This window comes from Citrus sinensis, chromosome 1 (assembly GCF_022201045.2).
Source record: "Citrus sinensis cultivar Valencia sweet orange chromosome 1, DVS_A1.0, whole genome shotgun sequence".
Taxonomy (NCBI): Eukaryota; Viridiplantae; Streptophyta; class Magnoliopsida; order Sapindales; family Rutaceae; genus Citrus; species Citrus sinensis.
In genome coordinates this window covers 1,965,009-1,988,389 of record NC_068556.1, presented here as the reverse complement: position 1 = coordinate 1,988,389, position 23,381 = coordinate 1,965,009, and the positions used below count along the sequence as shown (strand labels likewise).

At 34.8% G+C, this 23,381-nt stretch overlaps 5 protein-coding genes across 13 annotated transcripts in view; 2 read left to right on the top strand and 3 right to left on the bottom strand.

Annotated features, from left to right (window-relative positions):
- Nucleotides 1–23,381, bottom strand: part of LOC102615924 (EG45-like domain containing protein) — a 68,864-nt gene that overhangs the window by 2,932 nt on the left and 42,551 nt on the right. The gene's annotated exons all lie outside the window — the stretch shown is intronic.
- The window catches only part of LOC102616217 (uncharacterized), a 75,561-nt gene continuing 54,085 nt past the window's right edge, over nucleotides 1,906–23,381 (bottom strand). Inside the window, exons 14-15 of one of the 7 annotated variants that reach the window (XM_052443075.1) lie at nucleotides 2,387–2,449; nucleotides 1,913–2,008 (exon numbers count right to left, since the gene is read on the bottom strand). In XM_052443075.1, the coding sequence (XP_052299035.1) occupies nucleotides 2,432–2,449 (18 nt within the window). In that variant the 3' untranslated portion in view covers nucleotides 1,913–2,008; nucleotides 2,387–2,431. Of the gene's footprint in view, nucleotides 2,071–2,386; nucleotides 2,450–2,656; nucleotides 2,905–23,381 lie in introns of those variants that run through there. The other 6 variants (XM_052443067.1, XR_008055613.1, XR_008055611.1 and 3 more) reach the window with 6 other exon arrangements.
- On the bottom strand, nucleotides 2,657–5,759 carry LOC102613473 (hypothetical protein). Of its 2 annotated transcripts, XM_006483270.4 has the most exons (4): nucleotides 5,522–5,719; nucleotides 4,267–4,498; nucleotides 3,523–3,827; nucleotides 2,657–2,904 (listed from the first exon to the last, which is right to left on the bottom strand). In XM_006483270.4, exons 1-3 carry the CDS (start codon nucleotides 5,623–5,625, stop codon nucleotides 3,531–3,533), a joined length of 633 nt encoding a protein of 210 aa, XP_006483333.2. In that variant the 5' UTR covers nucleotides 5,626–5,719; the 3' UTR covers nucleotides 2,657–2,904; nucleotides 3,523–3,530. The 2 variants fall into 2 exon arrangements, with proteins under 2 accessions (XP_006483333.2, XP_052299046.1); XM_052443086.1 differs by lacking the exon at nucleotides 2,657–2,904 and having other exon boundaries at nucleotides 3,351–3,827; nucleotides 5,522–5,759.
- Nucleotides 8,314–12,049, top strand: LOC102614070 (protein OVEREXPRESSOR OF CATIONIC PEROXIDASE 3). 2 transcript variants are annotated; one of them, XM_006483272.4, is made up of 5 exons: nucleotides 8,314–8,697; nucleotides 9,091–9,447; nucleotides 10,317–10,625; nucleotides 11,357–11,475; nucleotides 11,889–12,049. In XM_006483272.4, the coding sequence occupies exons 1-5, from the start codon at nucleotides 8,485–8,487 to the stop codon at nucleotides 11,902–11,904; spliced, it is 1,014 nt and encodes a 337-aa protein (XP_006483335.2). In that variant the 5' UTR covers nucleotides 8,314–8,484; the 3' UTR covers nucleotides 11,905–12,049. The 2 variants fall into 2 exon arrangements, with proteins under 2 accessions (XP_006483335.2, XP_006483334.2); XM_006483271.4 differs by lacking the exon at nucleotides 11,889–12,049 and having other exon boundaries at nucleotides 8,315–8,697; nucleotides 11,357–11,607.
- LOC102614563 (transcription factor HY5) lies at nucleotides 18,511–21,066 on the top strand. The gene is made up of 4 exons (XM_006483273.3): nucleotides 18,511–18,981; nucleotides 19,391–19,571; nucleotides 19,679–19,835; nucleotides 20,684–21,066. The coding sequence occupies exons 1-4, from the start codon at nucleotides 18,885–18,887 to the stop codon at nucleotides 20,753–20,755; spliced, it is 507 nt and encodes a 168-aa protein (XP_006483336.2). The 5' UTR covers nucleotides 18,511–18,884; the 3' UTR covers nucleotides 20,756–21,066.

The window sequence follows — 23,381 nt, the reverse complement described above, 5'->3', positions numbered from 1 at the left end:
TATCTTAAAACAATTGATAATTAAATTTATAATATAGTAAAACAAATTAAATAATAATTCGACCAACAAATTGATATTAATAAATTTATATTGATGAATTATTATAAAAATTTATTAAAATATTGATTTTGTTTCCAATTTTAATAAGGAAAATTTTGGGTTTAGATAATAATTTTAAAGATGTTTATGAAATTGTATTAAAGGATAAAATTGATTTTCAAAATCATATCTAAAAGTTACTACCTCTCTGCTTTTCAAAATCAGCTGTAGGAGGGGTTGATTTTGACAAAAGTGATTTTGATGATTTTTTATCAAACACTAAAATTAACTTTTAGATTTTCAAAATCACTTTTAAGCCTCTAAAAAACAATCCCAAACGGGTCCTAAACCCTTACTTTTCTTCATCCAAATAAATGAAATTCATTACCAAAAAGCAGCTCAAATGCACATTTCTAAAAGGTTGGGATCTAAAAGCATCTCCAAAAGTCTCTATTAATTTTACTTTCAAATATATATTTGCTTACTTATGTGGCAACAAAAGAGAGTGAAAAAATATGTTATTCTTCAAAAGACTCTTCAAATATAAATAAATTAATATTACCTTAATCAAATAAATACTTTTTCAAAGGAAAATTAAATGGTAATTAAAGCATTTATCTCTCTCTCCTCTCTCTCTCTCTCTCTCTCTCTCTCTCTCTCTCTAATAAAATATAATAAAATATAAATTGATGAGGGAGAAAGCAATTCTACAAATTTGAAGAGAGATAATCATTTCTTATTTGAAGATTTTTAATTGGAGTGTTTTTTGAAACTTTAAATACTGACATGACTCTTTAAATAAGCAATAAAATCTTATTTGAAGAACTTTTAAGAGATGCTTTAACTACATTATAGTAAGGATGCAATAGGGAAGGGAAGGGAGCGGACTGACATCGCCGCATCCATTCCTGATATTCTACATATGTTCTCGTTCCCGTCAAAATTGTTTGAGCTTTGAGGAGAGGGGATGAGGATCCCTAAATAATAACAAGGGATTTTCAAGGGGTCCTGAATTTCTGAATATTTGAGCCTTGAGGAGAGGGGATGAGGATTCCTAAATAATAACAAGGGATTTTCGAGGGGTCTTGAATCTCCGAATAACTGATATGTTTTTAGTTTTCCAACTTAATATAATCATATTAACCTAAAAATGTATAAAATAAAATGAGAATGTTTATGAATGAGTCTTATTTCATTTTTACTCCATCAAACTTTTGATATATATAATATATAAATAATACTTTTCAAAACAAAATTCAAATAATGTGATTTTTTTATATAATACTGATGCAAGTACTGTCCATGAGCCACTTGGCCACCGATTATGGCACGACAAATGCCCTAAGCCCAGCTGCTAACTGACGACACAACGAGCTGAGCTGCTTGGCCACAGACGACGCGCATTGCTATTAGGCTATGATAAAATAAGAACTACCTAGGCACTAGCTGTAGTGTGAATAATTTAGAAAAGATGAGTGAGAATGTAAAAAATTAGCTTAGGATTTGATTTATGGATCGTGGGTTTACGGGCTTGGGGTTGTGTTAAGTCTTTGTACAAATGAATATTTATATTATTTCAACAAATATTTTTAAATTGGTTATTTACACTAATATTTAATAGTTTATAATTTAAATTTTATTATTTATTCACTAATAATTTAAAAAAATAAAAATAGGGAAAATGGGAAAATGAAGAGGGAATAAGAATTTCAATTTATCCTTGTCCCTTCTATGAATAAAAAATTATCATTGTCTCCTCTTAAAAAAAAAATAGATATAAAAATTATCCCGCATACCCTCCCAAAATGAAAAATCCCCCATGACTCCTATCCTCGTGAAGATTTCTGCCATTCATACATTACAGCACACCTTCAAAGTCTTCCAGCAGCCACAATGTAATCATTGTTGCATCCCACCAGTGCAGCCGCACACGAACGCTTTACTTAATGGCTTTACATATTATTATGCGCTGAGTGACAAATATAGGGATCTTAGAATTGGCCGGGAATCAATCAACTCAAAAAACGACACCTGACATTGTACCATGGGTAAGCGATTAAACAATCAGTTAACTATAAGTAAATCTTATCATATAATTAGTGGCAGAATATTTATCCCAAAGGGTTTTCTGCCGTATCATCGAGGGATCATATTCTTGTGAGAGAGACCCAGATCTGCTTTTATTAGTTGGTTTAGCACTTTAGACCAAAATGTTTAAAAAAAAAAAGGGAGATTCCCACATTGTAAAGAACTTTCTAAGGGAAAAGAAAAAATCAACTAATATTTTTCAACTACTTAAATCCAAATTCTAGGCCTTGGACGATCACACTGATCTCATCACACTGACCTCATTTGGAAGCCGTAAGCTTCCGAACCTCTTCAGCAAAGATGGTCATGATCTCAGCTCCAACTACATGTGATCCACACACATGCAAAAAGATCTGTTTGTCACTTGCACACATGATCTTCCAAGAATATGCATAGTTTAATCTAGAGCCAGTATAAACAAAACTAAAGTGGAGAGATGCTTCATAAGGCAATATAGTCATGTTGGTGAGAAATGAATCAATGCATTTTTATTCGTGTTATCAGATCTCACAAAGACAATTTCAACATAGATACCCATTAAGAATGTAAAATTGATTTATTTTAATCTCAACATAATCTAATGAATAGAAGATGATAGAAAAAGAATATGCATTCTTATATACCCAATGTTGAAAGAAACCCTGTAGATCAAATGGTTTTGTTTCTCTCAACAAGTTAGATAATCTACATATTCTTGGTGCCGTTCCGGAAATAAGGATGAAGAGAATGAACTCCTTCAAGGTATAAAGGTGTCTGCATTTCGATCAAGCGAGAGACCTGCATAGATAGCCTTTCTCTTAGCAGAATACATGTAACTATTAGAGGAACTACTTGATCCAAAAGCTTAAGCTCGTAGGCAAGGGTCCAGTATTTAAGACAAGTCTTAACAGTAGCAATTTATTGTCTTATTTAATATCGATTGTGAGCAAAAACCCAGTAAACATAACAAGAGCAGAGAAAAAATTCCACTTGGTATTGCTGACTAGCAACAGTGGGTTTTGTTAGTCTGAGTATGTGTTTAGTAACAGGAAACATGTATAACAATTTAACTGCTTCAATTGATGCTATTTAAATGTGCCTGGGAAAACAGACTAGACTTCCAATGACATTTTGCAAATGAAATGTTAAACTAAAAGATGTTTCAGAGAGCAAACCATTTCCTCCAGTGTATGATGGCGTCTACTTACTTTTAATATAAATAAATTCAATATATTTTTATGCCATTTTGGTAACAAACAGAAGCGAGAAATTCGTCGCTATTTTTAAATTTCAGAAAAATTAACAATGAATTTGAACAAGCTAATTTCAAAAGATGATTTTGTCAAAACATACAGACTAACTCATCATCTATGACAATTTTAACAAAAATGACGGTTGTTAAATCAGAAGCATTACATTTCAACTCATTTAAGTTTAGATTTAGAGGAGCTTGCTACTGGTTTTGCAATGGGTCGAGCTGGTACAATTCTCCGAACCTTCTTGACATCATACTTAATAGATGAGAAAGCACATAGCACAGCAATCAACATTGTCGGGTAGACATAGACAGATTGGGAAGGATCTGTGTTCCCTGGCTTTCCCAGAATCCCTTCCTTGATAAGGCCCCAAATTACAAGAAGCGTCCCAAACATACTCATCCTGCTGGGTTTCAGAATACCCACAAGTGCTCCTGCCACAGAGAAGTAGCTTCCAGCAAGAACCTAGTACACACAGCAGAAATTAGAGAAGGAACTCAAAATAAAAACAAAAAACTGACATTTCATGGTTTTGGGGACAAAAAACGGAACCTGCAGTTACAAGTCCTCTCTAAAATACTAAACAAGATTATAGCTTTCGATCAATTTGGTATTATCCAATTCAAATTCCAATTTCTTTGATGGGCACCCATATCAGTAATTAAGCAAGTTCAATTACCTGGTTATCCTAAGCAAATCACTGAAGTATGATATTCTAGAAATAGTTTGTGAATCAGAGAATTCCTTGATACTGTTGGGGAAAAGTTGGGAAGTGATTGCTTTTAATCAGACGAGTCAAAAAAAAGAAATATCACATAGATTCATGTGTCTTTCCCCAAGTAGAAATGAGAGCCCAGGCTAAATTTATATTTCACAGAGAGGAAGATGAAAGCAGAAACAGAACCTCCAAGCGCTGAAGATCAGTAACTGCAGAGGCTTCCTTCACGCTGGTCAAGTTGTAGATGCTTAATAGGTCGTCCCACCTTGCAACAGTCCTGTTGTTGACAAGCCCATTTACAATAGCTCCAGGGTATAGAAGACCCTTGATTACAGGAACAGGAAAGATTTCACTTGCAATCAACTGGGAAGATGTGACATGGATGGGTGTAGAACACATGCCAGCTCTGCATGGAATCCTGCAAAAAAAAAATGAAAGTAAGCCATAGCTAAAGCACACACTTCTATGTCTTCCTCACTTGTTTATGTATTCCCCATCCACACAGCAATGGATGATAAGAGATATGTTTGTGTGAACAACAAGATCTCTTTCTCAATTAAGATGGTTTGTACAAAATGGCAGATTATTAATTTAGTATTTAAGAGAAGCCCAAAAATTGGAAAACTAAAGACAGTTCACAGATTTAAATCAAAGCACGGAATCCCAAGCATTTACTTCAACTATAGGACTTTTCAAAGGTAGAAAACAAAAGTGATGATTTTAGATGTGAGAAAATAAAGGTACATTAACTGAAAGGACTTCAAGATAAGGTAAGATAAATGAATCAGTGCTTCAGTTCCCCATAATCAAATTCACTCATTATTAACTACCTCAATGTAAAAGGAAACCAATGTGTCAATAACCGACTCCATTGACCATGATGACCATCAGAAACACATTCTATGATAGTATGATTCAACTCAGTACTCAACTAGGAGTGTGTAGCTCAGTTCGTAAACAGCTTGCAATTGCTAATCATGAACTCACAGACCCTGCCTATCCATGTTAAAGAAAACTGTAAAATAGCAACTCTAAATTTCAAGTGATAATCTGGCAGGTTGTACAAATGCTATCACGCTGCAGGCCTCATATCAACTCAAGATCAATATCAACAAATCAACTAAACCTGATAACAGATAACAACACCGAGACTAATCAAATCAAAATGTAATGGATGTCCGAAAGTCAACCTTAAAACAAATTAATAAATATCATGAGTACACAACTACAGACATATCATAAGACCACTATTTCTGGTGAACATTAGCAAGTTTGACTAAACACTTCAAACAAAACAAAAGAAAACCTAGAAACAGATGATACCCAGAAACTAAAACATGAAAAGGAGCAAATTTGAGTGCCACCCAGAGTGAGGAAAGCAACAAATTATTCAAGGAACTAGTGAATTTTGAATACGAGGGATTAGTTGTACGGTAAATACCTGAAAAGAGGGATCTGAAGAATTATGAGGAAGAAATAAACGCGAGAGGCTATTGATTGAATATTGCTCATCCAACCCCTTCTTGATGATGACGAAGTTGCCATTATTGAAAGAAATCGTTCGGTACTTGAAACGATCTGGTGCTCTACTTACGGTAAGTTGAAGGTGATCGGACCAAGATCATATGTCCATAGGCAAACTCTGTCTTACATGAATTGTAAGATACATGCCTCTCACATGAATAGTATATATGTGAGACCCATATACTATTTATGTGAGAGGCATGTATCTTACATACATGTAAGAAAGGGGATCCCATGTCCTTATTTTTATTTCTTTTAATATTGCGCCACCTGTTAACACTTTAACACAATGCGATCCCACAATATAAATGATTTTTAGCTCGATTTTTATATTGGATCGAATCGGTAATAAATTAATTCATTAAAACAAACTCTATAGGGGTGATTTTTAAGAAATTTTTTTTATTCAAACTTAAGCGTCATTTTTTTCTTAATTTTAGCTAAATATAGAAATAATTTATTTCTCAATATTAAAGAAAATAAACATATAAAAATATATGAATAAATTGAAATAATTTATTATTTTATTTAATTGTTAAAAAATAAATGATCTCTTATTTTAATTAAAATTACGCAGCATACTAGATGATGTGTTGTTGTCAAGTAAAATAAAGAGAAGTCTTGTTCGACTTCATGAAGGCTAAGCTCGGGTCCACACCATCATTTGTATGGAGAAGCATCCTATGGGGAAGACAAATTCTCAGTTCTGGTGCAAGGTGGAGAATTGGAGATGGCCAAAAAATCCAAATTCACAAAGATAATTGGATCCCGAAGCCGTCAACCTTCAAGCCAATAGTTAGGCCATCTTTGCCAGAAGATACACTAGTTGCTGAGCTGATAAATGAAGAAAACAAGTGGAATGAGAGCCTGATATACAGGCACTTCAATAGAATGGATGCTGATAAAATTGTTGAAATCCCTTTGCCTAGAAGCCCAAAAGAAGATACAATCATCTGGCATTATGATAAGAAAGGCCTCTACTCGGTCAAGAGTGGCTATCAAACAGCCCTTAGCCTTAAATTTCCAGCCATGCCTTCAAGTTCAATGACAGGAAAAAATCAGTGGAATATCATATGGTCTCTTGCTTTACCTGAGAAAATCAGAAATTTTGCCTGGAGGGCAGCCTAGAATATTCTTCCTTCTGCTGAAAATTTGTGGAAGAAAAGAGTTATCCAAGAGCCTACGTGCCAAGTATGCAAGTTCGGAGTGGAGAATGTGTTTCATGCATTGGTAGAGTGTAAAGCTGCAAGGAAAATCTGGAGACTCACTCTATTTGAGAATGACATCATGCAAACTACTGGGCAGGATTTTTTGAGTTTGCTGCATGAATTGTACAGCAGAAGAAACAAAGCTGATTTAGAACTAATGATTATGATTTGTTGGATGGTGTGGAATGCAAGAAATGAGATGCTTTTTAAAGGAAAAATAGAAAACCCCCAGGCTCTGGTTGCTAAAGCTGAAGCAGTATTGGAGGCTTACAAAAGAGTTCAAAAACCAGAGCAAGTTCAAAAGGAAAGTCAGCAGGTGCAGACTCAGCAGGTTTGGAATTCCCCCCAAAATGGATTTGTTAAGGTCAATGTGGATGCTGCTACAAGCTCAGAAAAGCATCTTGCAGGGCTGGGAGCTATAATCTGAGATGATCAGGGGACTGTTATAGCAGCTGCAATCAAGATTTCGAAATTTAATGGAGATGTTTCCTTTGCTGAAGCAGAAGCCTTGGAATGGGGATTACAGATTGCTAGGAATGCAAGTGCAAAGGCTTTAATTGTTGAATCAGACGCTCAAAGCGTAGTCAAGTTAGTTAACAACAAGCAAGGCGGCAAGTCTGAGATCTTTTGGATAATTTCGGAGATTCAAAACTTAATGAGAAACTTTGAGCTAGTTAGCATTAATTATACTCATAGATCTCGTAATGCCATTGCCCACTCTCTAGCTAAGTTAGCATTAGAGAAATGTGAAAATGTTGTTTGGATGGGTTCTTACCCTTCACAATTGATGTATCTATTTTCCTCTTCGAATTAATGGAAGTTTCCTTTCAAAAAAAAAAAAAAAGAGAAGTCTTGTTCACGCGCTGATTAAGCAAATGACACATCATTTGTAGTCAAAATATAAACTTTGGATCACAAATAGTATGTGCTAGAGCATATTACTTCCATTTGTCGTTTATTTTCAGGTCGAGTTAGAGAATCCAACAAAATCCCCAAACCCAAAATTCTTTTGTGGTTTAGACCCATATCTAAAACAGATCCAAATTTATTTTCAATTTTTTCTCGGTCTCATACCTGTTCTAAATTAATCGAGCTCCACAGGTATTGCTGCTAACACTAACTCAAATAAACTTAATAAAACAAGATAAATCCTAATAAGAAATTGAATAAAATTTGTAAGTTGTAATATATTTTATCTCACATGCTTCCTACATCATCACGTGTCATGTCCTAAATACTCATTGTTCAAATTTTACCACTAACAATAATCGAAACATTTTTAAAGTATATTATTGCAAAGGAAATCTCTAAAAAAAAATTCTAATTTCACAAGTAAATTAAAAAAAAAAAACTCGTACATTTTTAATACATTCCATCGTCTCTCTTTTTTTTTTTCTTTACTATTTATATCGTGGACCGAATCACAACTTGAGCCCAAGGGCCAAACAGCAAAACGGTGAGCTGGCAGCCCGCGTTCTCTCGCAAATGCGAGAAGACAGTCAGAGACTCACAGTGGACAGAGAAATGACGTCTTACTCTGCAGGATTTTATTTATTTATTTTGAATTGATTTTTTTTTTTTTCTGGTAAAAGTGCAAGTACCACAAAACCAGAACAAGTGAATTGAATTGAAATTTCAAGAGAGTCCAGAGAGTAGCTGCAAATTAATAATTATGGCGTTAACTTTATCAACGAGCATTTGCACTTCCACTTCGAAGGCTGTTCACCGTTTATCACCTTCACAATACCTACGACTTTTCCCGGGCCACCATCGTAAACCGACCAATCTGCTTCTGCCGCGTCACCCTCCGACCCGCTTCACTCTCGCTTTTTCGCGCCGTCGAAATAACAACCCAGTTACCATTTCTTCTTCGAAGAAAAAGAAGGTAAGAAAATGAACTGAACTTGTTTGTTCGGTTCCCGAGAAAGCTCGAGAAACTAAAAAAGAAAATGGGACTCTCAAGTTTTAATTTTTGTGAGAAATTCTTCTTAAAAATTGGATTTTTTTTTTTAATACATGAATGAAATTGCAATAATTGGGTTTGTTACTTACTTACATTTACTTATATGGTGGTTAAAGTTTAGACCTTTATCAAGGAAGCTTTCGCAACGTGTTTGCTTTTGTTTTAATCTTTTATTGTTTGTCCTATTTTGCTCTGAACTATGTTTGTAGGATTTGAGGATTAATTTGGAAGTCATTTGGTACTGTTAAGTAATTCATGTTAGTTGTGGGCTATATAAGTGTTTGTTTTAACGGTGATGTTTTATTGCCTCCACAGAAAAGTTTGCCTAGGAAAGATATTAAGGACAGTGATGAGGAGGATGATCCATTTGAGGCACTGTTTAGCCTGCTGGAAGAAGATCTTAAGAATGATGGCTCAACTATAGACGATGACGACGAGGAGATTGATGAAGAAGATTTGGATAAGCTTGCAACTGAATTAGCTGAGGCACTTGGGGATGTTGATATGGATATGTCTGATACAGCCACAGATGGTACAGAAAGTGATAATAATGAAGCTCACAAAGAAGATGGAGAAGATGAAGAAGAAGAAGAGGAAAGAGAAGTAAGGCTTAAGAACTGGCAACTTCGGAAATTGGCTTATGCTTTGAAGACTGGACGTCGTAAAGTTAGTGTAAGTGTGTTAACTTTTTTTTAACTGTGTTATTGAAAGATGTGACGTGGTAATCTTGGAGCTAAATGTGATGATATGTAAACTACCCATCGGCACCTCAGGCTTCTATCTTTTTCTAATGTCATATTGTTTGGTAGCTTGATCATTGCTGGAAAACAGATAATGTTATTTAATGTTGTGGTAGAGAGCACCACCTAATAATTTGATTATGGTTTGGGTTATCATTTGCCTTGTAGAGTGTTCCAAGCTAGTTGGACATCAAGTATGTTAAACTTTATCCTTTTCACTTGATAATAGGTTACTAATTTAGGGGAACGATGGGGAAATTGCAAACTTGTTTCAGGTGGATGGGTTTTATCTTAGGCCAAATTGTCATAGTTTGGTTCATTTCTTGTGAAAGATTTGTCCAGCCTTTCCCGTAATGTAATAAGATAAATGCAATGTCTGAAATATTCCAGTTTCAAATGTTGCAGTGTAAATTATGGAGGGAAAAGCAAGGACGATTTTATGTTTTCCTCTAGCCCTTTGGTTTATGTAACCAAGATATGTATTTGGCTTGAGAACAAGGCCTATCACCACTGGTTAGTAGGCAGCCTTACGAAGACTTAGGTCTTGGGTTCAAGTCTCATATAGTGCGTGTGTATTTCATTATATTTAAAAATAAATAAATAAATAAAGATACATGTTTGGCTTACACAAGCATTACTTGCATCTGAAACCATCAACATGTTAGTTTTGCTCTACTTGACAAACAGAAATGGAAAATCTTTTTTTCATGGTTTGAATGAGCAGATGCTTTATCATGGTCATGATAATTCAAACACAATTACCTTTTCAGATTCTGAAGCCACTTTCCTCTTGTTGTGTAGGTCAAAAGTCTCGCTACTGAGCTTTGTCTAGACAGGGCTGTGGTTCTTGAAATGCTTCGTGATCCTCCTCCAAATCTTCTTATGTTAAGTGCTACTTTACCCGACAAACCGACACCAACGGTTTTAGTCAATGAAGTCAAACATTCTGAACCTATTGTAGCAGAAACAACTGTACATGCTGTTGAACCTAAGAGTAAGGTGGAAGAGCCAGTCCATGACAGGCAGCACAGGTGGTCTGCTCAAAAGCGACTGAAGAAAGTACAAGTTAAAACACTTGAAATGGTTTATAGAAGATCAAAGCGACCGACTGTAAGTAAAGCTTTCTCTACATTGATGTACAGAAGGAAATTTTTATCCATCTCTGAAATGGATTTGCTGAAAGAAGTAGCTTTTGAAGTTATTACTAGTTTAATCATGAAGTTCTTATGTTGGCTATAAATATGATAATTATAAATCTTGTGTAACCGATAGCATATTCTCAGCGGCAATATCAAATGAAGTTGATTTTTAAGAACTTTTTGACTTAAACGTAGTAAATCATGTCTTATATAACAACTATGGTCAAATTCACTGATAAGAAATTCATGGATGAGAGATGGAGGTGCCTCAGTTTTAATGAAGTAAAAAAGTTTGATTTCAAGGTTCCAAGAAAGAAAGTATATGCTCAAACTTATTTGTGTAATACTATGTTGTTTCCATGTTGAAAACAGGGAATAATTGCCGCTAGATATCATTCCATCTAGAAGCCATCCTACTCCCATTTATCTTTAAGGCTGTACTGTTCACCCTTTCCAGAACTCTGTTTCCTTTATCGAGTCCTAATTCTTGTGATTTACTATTAATATTTCTGACACTAATAAAAGTAAATATTATTTATTATGCTCCCCATGGTCAAAGTGAGTCTATCCCTGAATATTTTTTGTTCTTTTGGTGAAAACCTATGCCACCTTCCAAATAGCAGCTTATCGATTGTGATCTTATGACTTTTCATGTTGAAACATGGTCTTCTCATTTTCTGTTTGTGTTTACAATCGCTGCAGGATGCTATGATAAGCAGCATTGTTCAAGTGACGAACCTGCCCCGTCGAAGAATTGTGAAATGGTTTGAAGACAAACGTGCTGAAGAAGGAGTTCCTGAGTGTCGCAAACCATTTCAACGGTCTGATCCCAAAACTGTCTTTTCTGGTTGAAGCAATGTGTATACATGCATTATATTTTGTAACAGAGAGCAAATCTAACGCTTCATGCTCTTTTTTGTCTTTCTGCCATTCCAATGCAATCTCCTTGGTAATTTATTTGACCAAAATGTTGGCAAAGGCATTCTCAAAGGAAATGGAATCAACTTAGAACGGCTGGTCAAATGCAAAACTATATTAACAAAAGATGCTCATCACAGAGGAATGACATCTTCAAAAAGACATTTAAAACATTTGAGGTCAAAACAACGTTGTTTACAACTAAAAAAGCACCTCCATCAAGATGCTGTCTTACGGCTCTTCTTTCTTTATATCTTTAATTTATTTTCTTGTTTCTAGTTCTCTCCATCACATTTGATATTCCTATGTTCTACAGGCACAGCACTAGTTAGCTCAAGCAACAAGCCATGGCTACTTTCCAAAGGTCTGAAGTTAGTTTCAGAAGACAAGGCTCATCAGGATTGGTGTGGCAAGATGCATTTATCTCAGGTGATCTAAATCAAATGAGGCGAGAGCAAATGAAGAAGGCAACAAACTCCAGAGAGCTAAGGCATTCACAGAGCGACGGATCAGCGGGGATGATGCAAAATCGCCAATCAAATGGTGGGATTATATTCAGAACAAGCAAGGTGCTTCCGGATATTGATCCTCCATCGCCTAAGGTCTCTGGATGCTGGTTTTGTTGTCCAGGAAAGTAAACAGAAGTTCGAGAGCGATCAACTTGCATGTTCTCTAATGGCCGGCAGTCATCTTATACTGTCTTCATAAATCAATAATGATTGAAAACAGGATGTTTGAATTTCTCTTGTGTATATGTAAAGAGTCATGTTAAATACTTGTAATTAGTTATATTTGGGCATCAGGGCATGTAGGTGTGAATGTGAAATATAAAATGAACAAATGAAGAGAAACGAAAGGCATGAACCATTCATCATATGAATATTGAGACGTGCTAGCTTTGGTCACAAAGGAAAAATAATACTTCGTTTATGTAAAAGCGGACAAACAAGTGGACATATATAGACAAAAAGGGGAAATTTCTCTCTTAGTTTCAGAGGATAGAAGGATAAAAAAATGACAAGTGAAAAAAAATATTAAAAACAATAAAGCATATCCAATTCTGATTTCATCATTGCTTCTTAGAAATTTTCTTTTTTTTTTTTAAATATTGCGGCAATGTTTATGACTATACTAATATTTAGCATGAAATACGTCGTAATCCTATAAACTCAATATTAAATATAGAATGTCCACGCTGCCATTTCTTTTGGTATAATATAAAAGTCGATTTTCTTTTCAAATATTTGGATAAAAATCTTTCTCTAAGTATGCTCATAAAAATATTTTTTCACATTTATGAGAGAGTAATGTTTTTTTTTTATACTGATATATTACAATCAGAACTCTACTGATATTTATAATTAGAGATCATTTGGGACTCTCCTGAATAATCATATTATAGCACAACTCGAATATCAACTTTCGCTTAAAACTTGAGGGAGATATACCTTCATTGTTAATATTAAAAGGAGATCGAGTTTACTCCAATGTGGAGACACAAATAGACCCCTATTATATAGGGGAGTCGAGTCCCAGCGCTGTGCTATTTAGAAAAGTAGCATACAAAATGTATATTGTAAAATTATTTCTCCTATGATGTTGTTTTAGATTAACAATAAAATATCAAAACCAAGTTTAGTTAATACATGAGTACACGACAATCATTTATATGTAGGGGTGTCAAAAAAGCCCGCCCGGACCGGACCCAGCCCGGACCCGGCCAATCCGGTCCGGGCAAAACCCGGACCGCATGCATATAAAAACCGGATCCGGGTTTGAAATTCTCAAACCCGGACATTTCCGGGCCCGGGTCCGGGTTCAACACAAAAAACCCGGAACCCGGACCGGACCCGGTTTTTTAATAAATTTAAAAAATAAATATATTATATATAAATATATAATTATGAATTTATGATATGTTAGATGTTATTTAAATTTATTGTGTTGTTGAATTTAATTTATTTATTTTATATATAGATTGAATGAGTTTAAGTTAGAAATTAGATGAATTTAGGTATTAGAAAGTAGATTGAAATAATTTTTATTTATCATTTGTGCAAAATTTGCATTGTTAATGTGTTATATATTTGTATTTGACTATTTTCTTTTTTAAAGTTTGAAATTGAATGAGTTTATTTGATTATTTTCTTTTTTAAAATTTGCATTGTTAGAGAAATGAAAAAAAAATTAAAGAAAAAAATTGAAAAAAAATTGAAGTTATCACATGCGGGTTTTAAAAACCCGGATCAAAACCCGGACCCGGAAGGTGCCGGGCTCAAGCCCGGACCGCACCCGGAAAAACCGGGTTTTAACCCGGATCCGGGCTTGCATTTCTCTCATCCGGTCCGGTCCCGGGCAACACCAAAACCCGGACCGGACCCGGATTTTGCCAAGTCTATTTATATGTGGCACACTTCACTTATGGCTAAATGTTTGTAAGTATAACACTATTGTTCGTAGAATAAGAGGTTGTTTACCACCTAATTAGTGGACAATTTTCAAGTAATCAGAGAGGAGCTACCCACGGTACAACGTGTGCCCGCAGCCTAAAAAAATTGTTTTAAATGTTTTAGATTTATAACTTTTACCAGTATGAAAATAAAATAAAGATTTTTTTTTAATGAATTAGACTTTGTAATTTTACAGATTGTCATTGTACCTCTATATTGACATGGTTTTCAAAAAAAGATTTACATAAAATTCTATCTTTTAAAACTTTCAGCCCTAAAATTTTTCATACAATTTCTTTAGGGTGTATTTGGGAGTGAGGTGTTGTAAAAGGAGTAAAAATTATAGATGTGTAGTAGAAGTTAAAAAAAAAAATATGTTAAGCTATCAAAATCCAACTACAAATGTTACTAAACACCTTAATAACTGAATTTTGACAGTTCAACTAACTCACCGCACTCCCAATCGAGCTCTTAATATTGTTCTTAAATATTTTAGTATATAGAGGATATTGTAATTTATTACTCGGAAGATATTTGTACTTATGTGTTTGGTATTCTTTGAATTGGGGCCGGTTAACACTGTCCCCATTTCTAGGAAACTAGTCATGTCGTCAAAAACATTAACTGGTTACTGTAATGATTTTCTGTTTGTGTTTTGAATCCCAAAATTCATCTCTTCTATCCATCCAATGCAACTAGGGATGGCAATGGGCACCGTTCGCAGTGAATTTGTCATTATCAAATTTAAATCCGCATAAAATTTAAATTATTAAACCCACCCGCAACTTGCAGTGGGTTTTAATTTTTTTACAAAAATCCACCCGCAGCAGATTTTAACAATTACCAAACCCGCAATGATATCCGGCGGATTTTTTTACGGATTTCCCTATTTAAAATCACAAATGTTTAATATATAAATTTATAATAATAACCTCAAATTCCATATAACATACTCAATTTTATATTTAAACAATGTAAATGAAAAATTAAAATTTCCACATCAATTCAACACAAATTCTCAAATTTAAGTATAAATTACACAAATCCATTTAAAAAACACAAACTAGTATCTAAAAATAATAATTACATTTCATATTATCATTTAAAACAAGCTCCAAGAGATTATATTAATTTCATTCACCACCATAAGCACCCATCCAACACAATGCCTATAATAATAATTAAGATTAATATTTTCAAATACTAATTCGAAGAAAAATGCCTTTAGTTTTCTTTAGATTATGACTTTAGAATATGAGATAGGCCACATACACACATACACAACTTTAAGCCTTTGGCTATTTGGTAATTTGATTAATGACATTATTTTCTTTATACATTTATATATTAAAATTAAATTAAAAATATTTGGAAAAAATATTACGGGTTTGGTGGATATCCATGCGGGTATCCACCGGATATAAAATTAATACCAAACCCACCCACATCCATGTGCGGGTTTTAATTTATGATACAAAACCCACCCGCAACGGATAAAATTACCCGCAACAGGGGGGTTTTGGCTGGTGAGTTTAGGCGGGTTTGCGGGTACAATTGTCATCCCTAAATGCAACATAACCAACCCATTTGTGTTTATGTATGTTCAAATTTGCATGAAACGATAAAACAACAGCTTGTTAGACAAATTGACTGACTGCTCCCGTCAGATGCCATTTTATAACCTTTTTTATTTTCCTTTACTGATTCTTTCCTTCAAATTTTCCCCTTCCCACCGCTTACATATATGCCCAGATATCGGACACATTTGTATGCATGACATTTCAGAGAGAGTTGAAATCAATGGCAACTTTTCAAAGATCAGCAGTTTCGTTCAGGAGGCAAGGCTCGTCAGGAATTGTGTGGGATGACAAGTACATGTCAGGAGAAGACGGCAAGATTGAATTGAGAGATCAGCTTAGGCCGTGCCAAAGTGTTAGAGAGACCAGTGTTTCAAGTATTCCACCGCCAGCTTCTTGCCCTCGCAGTCTCTCAACACCAGCCATTGGTAAAGTGTTTCCACCTAGTTTCTTGGAGAACCCGCCTGTTGACCAGAAAAGCAAATCGGAAAAGAAGAAACCATGGTCTTTGAATATGAAAAAAGCTTAGATGATGAAATTTGATTGCAAAAATTCTTTGCTCCTTTTTTTTTTTAAACCCTAAAATCTGTTGCATTGATTTGTTCCCAGTTGTGTAAAAGGATAACCCAACAGCCATTTGAACACAGTGAACAAGTTGGGTAATCCATGGAGTTAAGACTTGAGAGAATTATGATGAAGACTCGAGAGTTCTTATCCAATATTGTGGACATCACATCAACCCGATTATACAAGTTATAATAATTGTTTAAATTTATAATTACACAACAATTATACTAGACTTCAAATTTAAAACTTATGGGCGTCCCCCATGCGCAATAATTATGAGCGGCCACCAACTCTCTCATTCTATTAGTGAAATGTGAAGAAATTATCTTACAAGCGAACGTCACCAAATTTTGAATAAAAAACAAGAAAGTAAACAAGGAGACTGAGAAATGAATTGATGCGTATGTTTATGGACCTTATCGAATGTATATGATGAGAGAGAAGTCTCATCTCATTGTCATTGACATCACATTATGTGAAAATTTGAAAGTTGGAGTAAAAATCGAACAAGCAAGGTCATTCTATTACTTTAAAAGGAAATGCAAAGAAATTTAATATTGGAAATATGGATGGGAATTAATTTGTACTATATAAGAAAGAAACCATTCTATGGTATATAATTCTTGCTGAATTATAATTTTGAAATGGTTTTTTTATGCTATAATTTTGGGACCACCACCAAAGATAATAGCAATTTCCATTGAAGCAGCAAGTCTTGAATTTCCCAAAATTGATGCTAACGATGAGTAAATATATAAGAAGATTGTAAGGTGGTTGAGCTCTATTAATTAGTAGCATATCATTATCATGCAAGCTAATCGCTTCCTCTGATAACAAGGCTAAAATCAGTTTCCTCACGCCATTAAAGAGACCATTAATGGGATGTATGATGAGTGAACGAGGATTGCAATAATTGGAATTTCCTCTCAAAATGCTTTTCAGATTTTTCTCACTGAATTTTGTCTCTTCATTCTTCATTTTCTTTTTCCCTGCTCTTGTTTTTTTTTCCTTTATTGACAATTAAAATACATTAGTAGTTAGCTACTATCAAAATGTTGTCTAAACCAACAAATTGTAGCATATTTCATAATTGAGATATGTCTAAAATGGTCTGGATTTGTTTTTTAAATATTTGAAAGAAAAACTTATTTTATAACTCAAGAAGTAGGTGTTTTCAATTTACGTGATATATTTTTCACTACTAATCCCCAAATTTTTTTTCCTCCGATGACATTAGGAGAAATTTTGGGGGTGCCAATGGAAAGTATGAGATAATTGTACCAAACAATATTATATATTATAGATATCTCTAATTTACAGAGAGAGTTTCCTTTTTCTTTTCACTTTTAGCATACGAGTGAGACAAACTCTAATTTATAAAACCTACTAAGACTTGATGTTTAATTGTAAATTTTTATGTTTTAAATATTGTTGAGGACTTATGTTCAATTTTTTTTTTCCAGAAACACACATTATTTTCAAGTAAAATGTCACAGGATGAGTATTTTGTTCAACAACCTGTACAATACTTAAACAATTTCTAGCACAAAAGTTGTTGAGTAAGTCTATCGAACTTTTTAAGCTAGTTAAATAAGAATGTTGGTGAGAAAGCGAGAGAGCTGAGAGCAATATGGCCAAACAAGAGAGAATACAAGTGAGCTTTATAAAGATGCTTAAGTTGCTTGGTGTGTGGTGTGGTGTTGAGCAAAATAATGGGTGTCATTCTCTTTTTATAGAGTGGCTTGTCTAGTTTTAGAGTGCTCCACGCCACTTGCACAACTTGCCTAAAAATCTCTAAATTCTAGATAAGTCTAGTTATACATAAGTGTGAAATTGTTTAGACATATACAAGTTGGAGAGAGTTGTAAAAAATTTTATAACTCGGTCGGGCTTGTTTACTTTGGCTTGCGAATTTGGGATTAATCTTGAATTGTCTACGACTGAGCTGAGCGTAATAGGGTTCGCTAATTGTACGAGACAGCACACTGCTTAGTGCACCTTACTGGTAGACGTATCTTGTTGTTGAGCGGATCTTTACTAAACGAACCCACGCGCACCAATTTAACCTCCCCATTTACAGAAAATTTGAGATGCCCGTTGCTAAACTCATTAGATCTATTGCTGCTATGCTACGAATGTATAGATTTAAATCACATATTACAGGCAACAAATCATAATAATTTAAGGATCACCCTATGGCCATAATTTAATTAAAAAAAAAAAGGTAATTCATGTTCTTTCCCAACTACCACGTGACATGCACTTGCGCACGCTCAAAATGTAGGATGCATGGAATTCAAATTCCATAACAATGGGCCAACGGCCTACACTTTCTCCATAAATCAAACGACAACCAGTTTTCCGCCAGCCAATACATCATAATAAGCTGGTCCCAATTCACCTCGTTTCGTCTTCCAACTCTAATCCTAACCGTCAGATAAAATCTTCAACGGATCAAAACTCTCCACGCTTCCTTCCCCCAAACCTTTGATTGCACCGCCTCCTCATGGCTCACATCCCTCCACGATCACACCTTCATGGCCATCCGATCTGTCTCCCATCCAACGGTGGATACCACTCTGAACTCTGATTTACTGAAACTATAGCATTAATATCCCGCTCTTTTTTGTCACCCCTTAAAAAATAAAATTTTCTTTCTCGCCATTCTTTTAATCTTCCCATTCTGTTGTTATCGAAGAAGAAATAGGAGAAGAAGAAATGCAAGAACAAGCAACGAGTTCAATTGCAGCCAGTTCTTTGCCGTCTAGCAGCGAGCGATCTTCAAGCTCTGCTCTTCATCTCGAAGTCAAAGAAGGTGCCTTTTCTTTTCTTCACTTTCTTTTGGCGAAATATATTTTTTTCAACTTCTAATTATGGCATCCGCGAAAGTTTGTAACTTTTTTTTTCAACGCTGGAGAAAGAATTTTTTTTTTTAAAGTTGATTTAGTCTTCTCATCGAAGAGCTTCGAGACTTTCCATCTTGTCTTTTGCAAAATGTGATTTTTTTCATCTGGGTTCTTTCATTTTCATTGATGAAATCAAAGTATCTCGGGATTTCCCACCTGGGTTTTGTTTTTGACTCTAGATTTCGTTAACTGGGTCGTTAAATTTTCTCGAGAATTTCTTTTCCGAGAGAGTGATCTGAGAATTCCTTTACTCTCTATATACATATATACTTTTTTTTTTTCTGTAAAGACTATTTCATAGTTATTTGCCGATGGTAGGTATGGAGAGCGATGAAGAGATCAGAAGAGTCCCAGAGATCGGCGGCGAACCCGGGGGAACGTCAGCTTCCGGAAGAGAACTCGTTTCGACGGGCGGTCCTGACCGAGTACAGCAGTTAGGAGAAGGTCAGAGGAAGAGAGGCAGAAGCCCAGCTGACAAAGAAAACAAGAGATTGAAGAGGTAAAAATTAAATTAAAAATAAAAAGTTGATGTCAACTTCACCGTTTTGCCCTTCCAAGATTTTACCAATGCTGTGGCATTTCGATTTGGATTTGTGCACGACGCAGGTTGTTGAGGAACAGAGTGTCAGCTCAGCAAGCAAGAGAGAGGAAAAAGGCGTACTTGAATGAGTTGGAGACGAGAGTTAAAGACTTGGAGAGGAAGAATTCCGAGCTCGATGAGAGGCTCTCCACGTTGCAAAATGAGAATCAGATGCTGAGACACGTACGTTCCGTTATTTTATGCAAGGGCTTTTTAGGAATTTCATTTGGTTATTTCTTTTTATTTTTCTTTTTTACTGTTGGTTATCCACTTATCCTTCCTTGGAAGTTCGATACTTTGCATGAAAAAATAAAATATCCCGTGTATTTGGACTATGCTGTAGTAGAGGTTAGGTATGGGAAAAAAAAAAGGGAATGAAAAGTTGAAAATGAGAGAAAATGATCTTATCATTAAATGGGCCAATGGGGTATATGTGGGGAGCCCACCCGGCGGCCATCACTCTTCAAGTCTCACCCATTACGTTTTATTGATGGATACGGTGGGATTTAGGCGGTGTTTATTTTCGAGACTATACGACTGTGCCATCTCGTTGTCACCTACTCCATTCGTCCATTGTCGAATATAAATAAAACTCATGCCCTCAACAGTATAAGGATAAGGCGTGAATCCGAGCCTCCATGAGAGCACATTTCAAATTTCAGTCTCTTTCAAAATATTTTGATTGCTAAAAAAAAGGGGGAAAAAAAGTATGTTAGTTCACAACTTACACGATTCGTGCCACTTGATAGACAGTGGGCAGTTGTTGCTTTCTCGATCATATGCTTGCTTTATTATCACTGATGTTTTAAGCACACGATAGGCCTGCAGTTGCTTTATGGGCTTGCCTTATCTTGGGGATCATGGCATGTGTTTTATGGATTCCTCTTGGTATTAAAGCTATAGAGTTTCTAGGGCCCAAGCAATTGTGTGAGGGTGGTCCTGTGTTTTGGTACTTTAGCGGTAGTTGCATTAGCTTTGGTGAATTGTGATCAAGTTTAAGTTGCTAAAATTTGTTTCATTTTGATTTGCAGATACTGAAGAACACCACGGCGAGCCGAAGAGGAGGAAGCGGCGGTGATACAAATGCCGATGGGTCCTTTTAATAGAATAAGAAAAGAAGGAATATTCTTACTGAGAGAGTTACTTTTTATGAAAAATAGAACCGGCAATTTGCTGGTTGAAAGTTACCTCTAACGTGAAAATAGACCTGTAAGCCTTGGCAAGCTTAGCCTATAAATTATCGCGTTGTAATGTTTCTATGGCAGCTGCCTTGCCTGTTTGTTCCATAATTGTAGCAAATGTCAATCAGTATGTAGCAAGATTAATCCATGACGAAGTTAAAGAATTGTCCGTCTTGCAGTAGTAAAGATTAACCGATGATGAAATTAAAGACTTGTCTTTCTCGCACTGGTAATTAGCTTTGGTTTCAGTGGCGCAATTGTTTGTCGGTGCGGTTGTTGGCTGGTTTGGTGGCATTTAGCCCCATTGATTATTTTATATTGTAGGATAAGATATCGAGTGTGACAATTTGTGATTAAAAATCCTATTTAAATATCTAATTTTCGGGTAATTTCCAGCGTTTGGTAGCTTGGGTTTTTCATCTCTAAAAGACCAATGGAGAGCGATAGCTGTGATCAAATAATCATTGCTCGATTGATTTGCGTTGGGTGTTCCCACAATCAATTTTGCCATGTGTCTACATTTTTTCAGGGGGGACTTTAACCTTTTTAGAGTTGCTTAGAAACTAAAAGTAATTATGCTCCTTTCTTCACTAACAAGTATTTGCTTCACCATTACTCGAAAATGTGCACGATCATTTTGGAAATATGATCGCTTCATTCCATTTAGGCATTGCAATCGTACCGATTCAGGTTGCTTTATATATATATATATATAATTTTAGTCAATTCTTTGCAAATCCGAACGGTTTGAGTATAGATTTATTTTTTTAGCCAATCTTAAATATACTGAACTGATTCCGGCTTAATTAAGCTTGTAACTTTCTTTCACGGCCACATTTTTTTTTAATGAATTACATTACTAAATAAATTAAAGAATTGAATTGCGGGTTAATTTCTATAATCACAAATGGTCCCCATTTTAATGAACGAAAATAATAAATTTGTGATTTTCAGGGAAAAATATATTTTCGGGAATTTGGCACGCAAATAACGAGCGCACCGACAGCCGGTGGAGTGGCGAGAGGATGTTACCGGCAATAACCGGTAGCTTTTGTGGCACAGCTGTTACCAGCAAAAAGAAAATAATTTAATAATCACAAAAATGAACTAACACACAAAAGCTGTCCCCTGCTTGAAAGATGCATTTCAACGGGCAGCTGGAAACGTGTCAGAGAATGATTAGCTCTTACCAAGAGCTAGTCAAACGCGGCCGTGGTCTACAACCCAATCGTCCTGTGACACGTGGTCAATCTGTCATTGAAGAGCGTACAGATCAGTTTTCGGACGGTGATGTCTTAACAGTTGTGGCTTACCCGGCTTGACTTTAGCTCCTGCTTAACAACTTAAAACCACTACTAGCTTAAGGCATTGAAATCTCGTGTTTAAAAGTCTTTAAGATAAAGATGTGTCTTTTTGAATATAAGATTAAAAATATAAGTATTTAAGGAATTAACAAATTAGTCCTTATAGTTTACTATATACCAAACAAATCTTCATATTTGCTGCTTGAATTTCACTTCTTAATGATTTTGTGTTTGCTGCAAAAAAATTGAAAGGATCAAATAAGTATAGTGTAGTGCTATATACTCAAATTACCATAAAATCTTCAATACTATTCATGCGATCTACCAGAATAAATTTTAGGGAGATACGCCATTATTCATAGAGCAATACTATACTTACTTAGTTGGGATACTTAGTTTGTATCCTAATTGATGTGTTATTAATAAAATTTTACCATTTAGATAAGACTTAATAACTAATTATTACTGAAGTCAATTAAACAATATCACATTATTTGCCATATTAATTGGGATACAAATTAAGTAAAATGTTATTATTTTTTCACAAGTTTATATCATTTTTTTTTCAATTAGAAAGCAGCTACTCAAATACTTTAATTGTTTTTAAAGTTTAGTAAAGAATTTGATAGAATCACATTGATCATAAACTGTTTGTTTCTGACAGTAGGAATGGTAAAATTTTTGTTTAGGTCAGAACTTATTATTTCCACACAATCAAGTAAAAAATTTTAAGTATTTTTTATGTCCTTGAAGATTAATTGAGCTGAGGTTAGACTTTTCACTTTTATTGATTTTTATTTTGGATCAAGCTCAAGAATTACAATTTTTGGTTATTTTTAAATCCTTATAATTATGAATGTGATTTCTTGTAAAACTGTATAGATTTATCCTACTCGGGTCAGATTGATTATATTTCTATATCTTAATGTTATTTTAGTAAAAATCAAACTTTTAATTGTCATGGTGATTTATTATTCAAGCCAGCCTTAGGGATGCAATCATTAGCCCATTGTCATCTCTAGGTGACATACTGAGGGATGATTTGAGACATATGATGAATCCGTAGACCTATTTGTCAATTTAGCAAATAATAGGGACACTGTGATAATTATCTAATTTTTTTTTTCTTTCAGCAGTATTACACTATGAAAGAGCCGAAGCCGAAGCCGACATGAGTGTTAGGTACCAGTGACCGGTTCACCCGGTAATTTAAAAAACAAAGACAGTAAAATAAACCGGAAAAC

Bases quoted from the DNA above. Each gene is read 5' to 3' on its own strand.
- LOC102614563 (XM_006483273.3), top strand. From the start codon at position 18,885: ATGCAAGAACAAGCAACGAGTTCAATTGCAGCCAGTTCTTTGCCGTCT. The intron at 19,572-19,678 runs GTAAAAATTAAA...TGCACGACGCAG, and splicing joins GAAAACAAGAGATTGAAGAG to GTTGTTGAGGAACAGAGTGT. The intron at 19,836-20,683 runs GTACGTTCCGTT...TTTGATTTGCAG, and splicing joins AGAATCAGATGCTGAGACAC to ATACTGAAGAACACCACGGC.
- LOC102613473 (XM_052443086.1), bottom strand. From the start codon at position 5,625: ATGGCAACTTCGTCATCATCAAGAAGGGGTTGGATGAGCAATATTCAA. The intron at 4,499-5,521 runs GTATTTACCGTA...TTTTTTTTGCAG, and splicing joins CTTCAGATCCCTCTTTTCAG to GATTCCATGCAGAGCTGGCA. The intron at 3,828-4,266 runs GTTCTGTTTCTG...TGTGTGTACTAG, and splicing joins CTGATCTTCAGCGCTTGGAG to GTTCTTGCTGGAAGCTACTT.
- LOC102614070 (XM_006483271.4), top strand. From the start codon at position 8,485: ATGGCGTTAACTTTATCAACGAGCATTTGCACTTCCACTTCGAAGGCT. The intron at 8,698-9,090 runs GTAAGAAAATGA...TTGCCTCCACAG, and splicing joins CTTCTTCGAAGAAAAAGAAG to AAAAGTTTGCCTAGGAAAGA. The intron at 10,626-11,356 runs GTAAGTAAAGCT...CAATCGCTGCAG, and splicing joins GAAGATCAAAGCGACCGACT to GATGCTATGATAAGCAGCAT.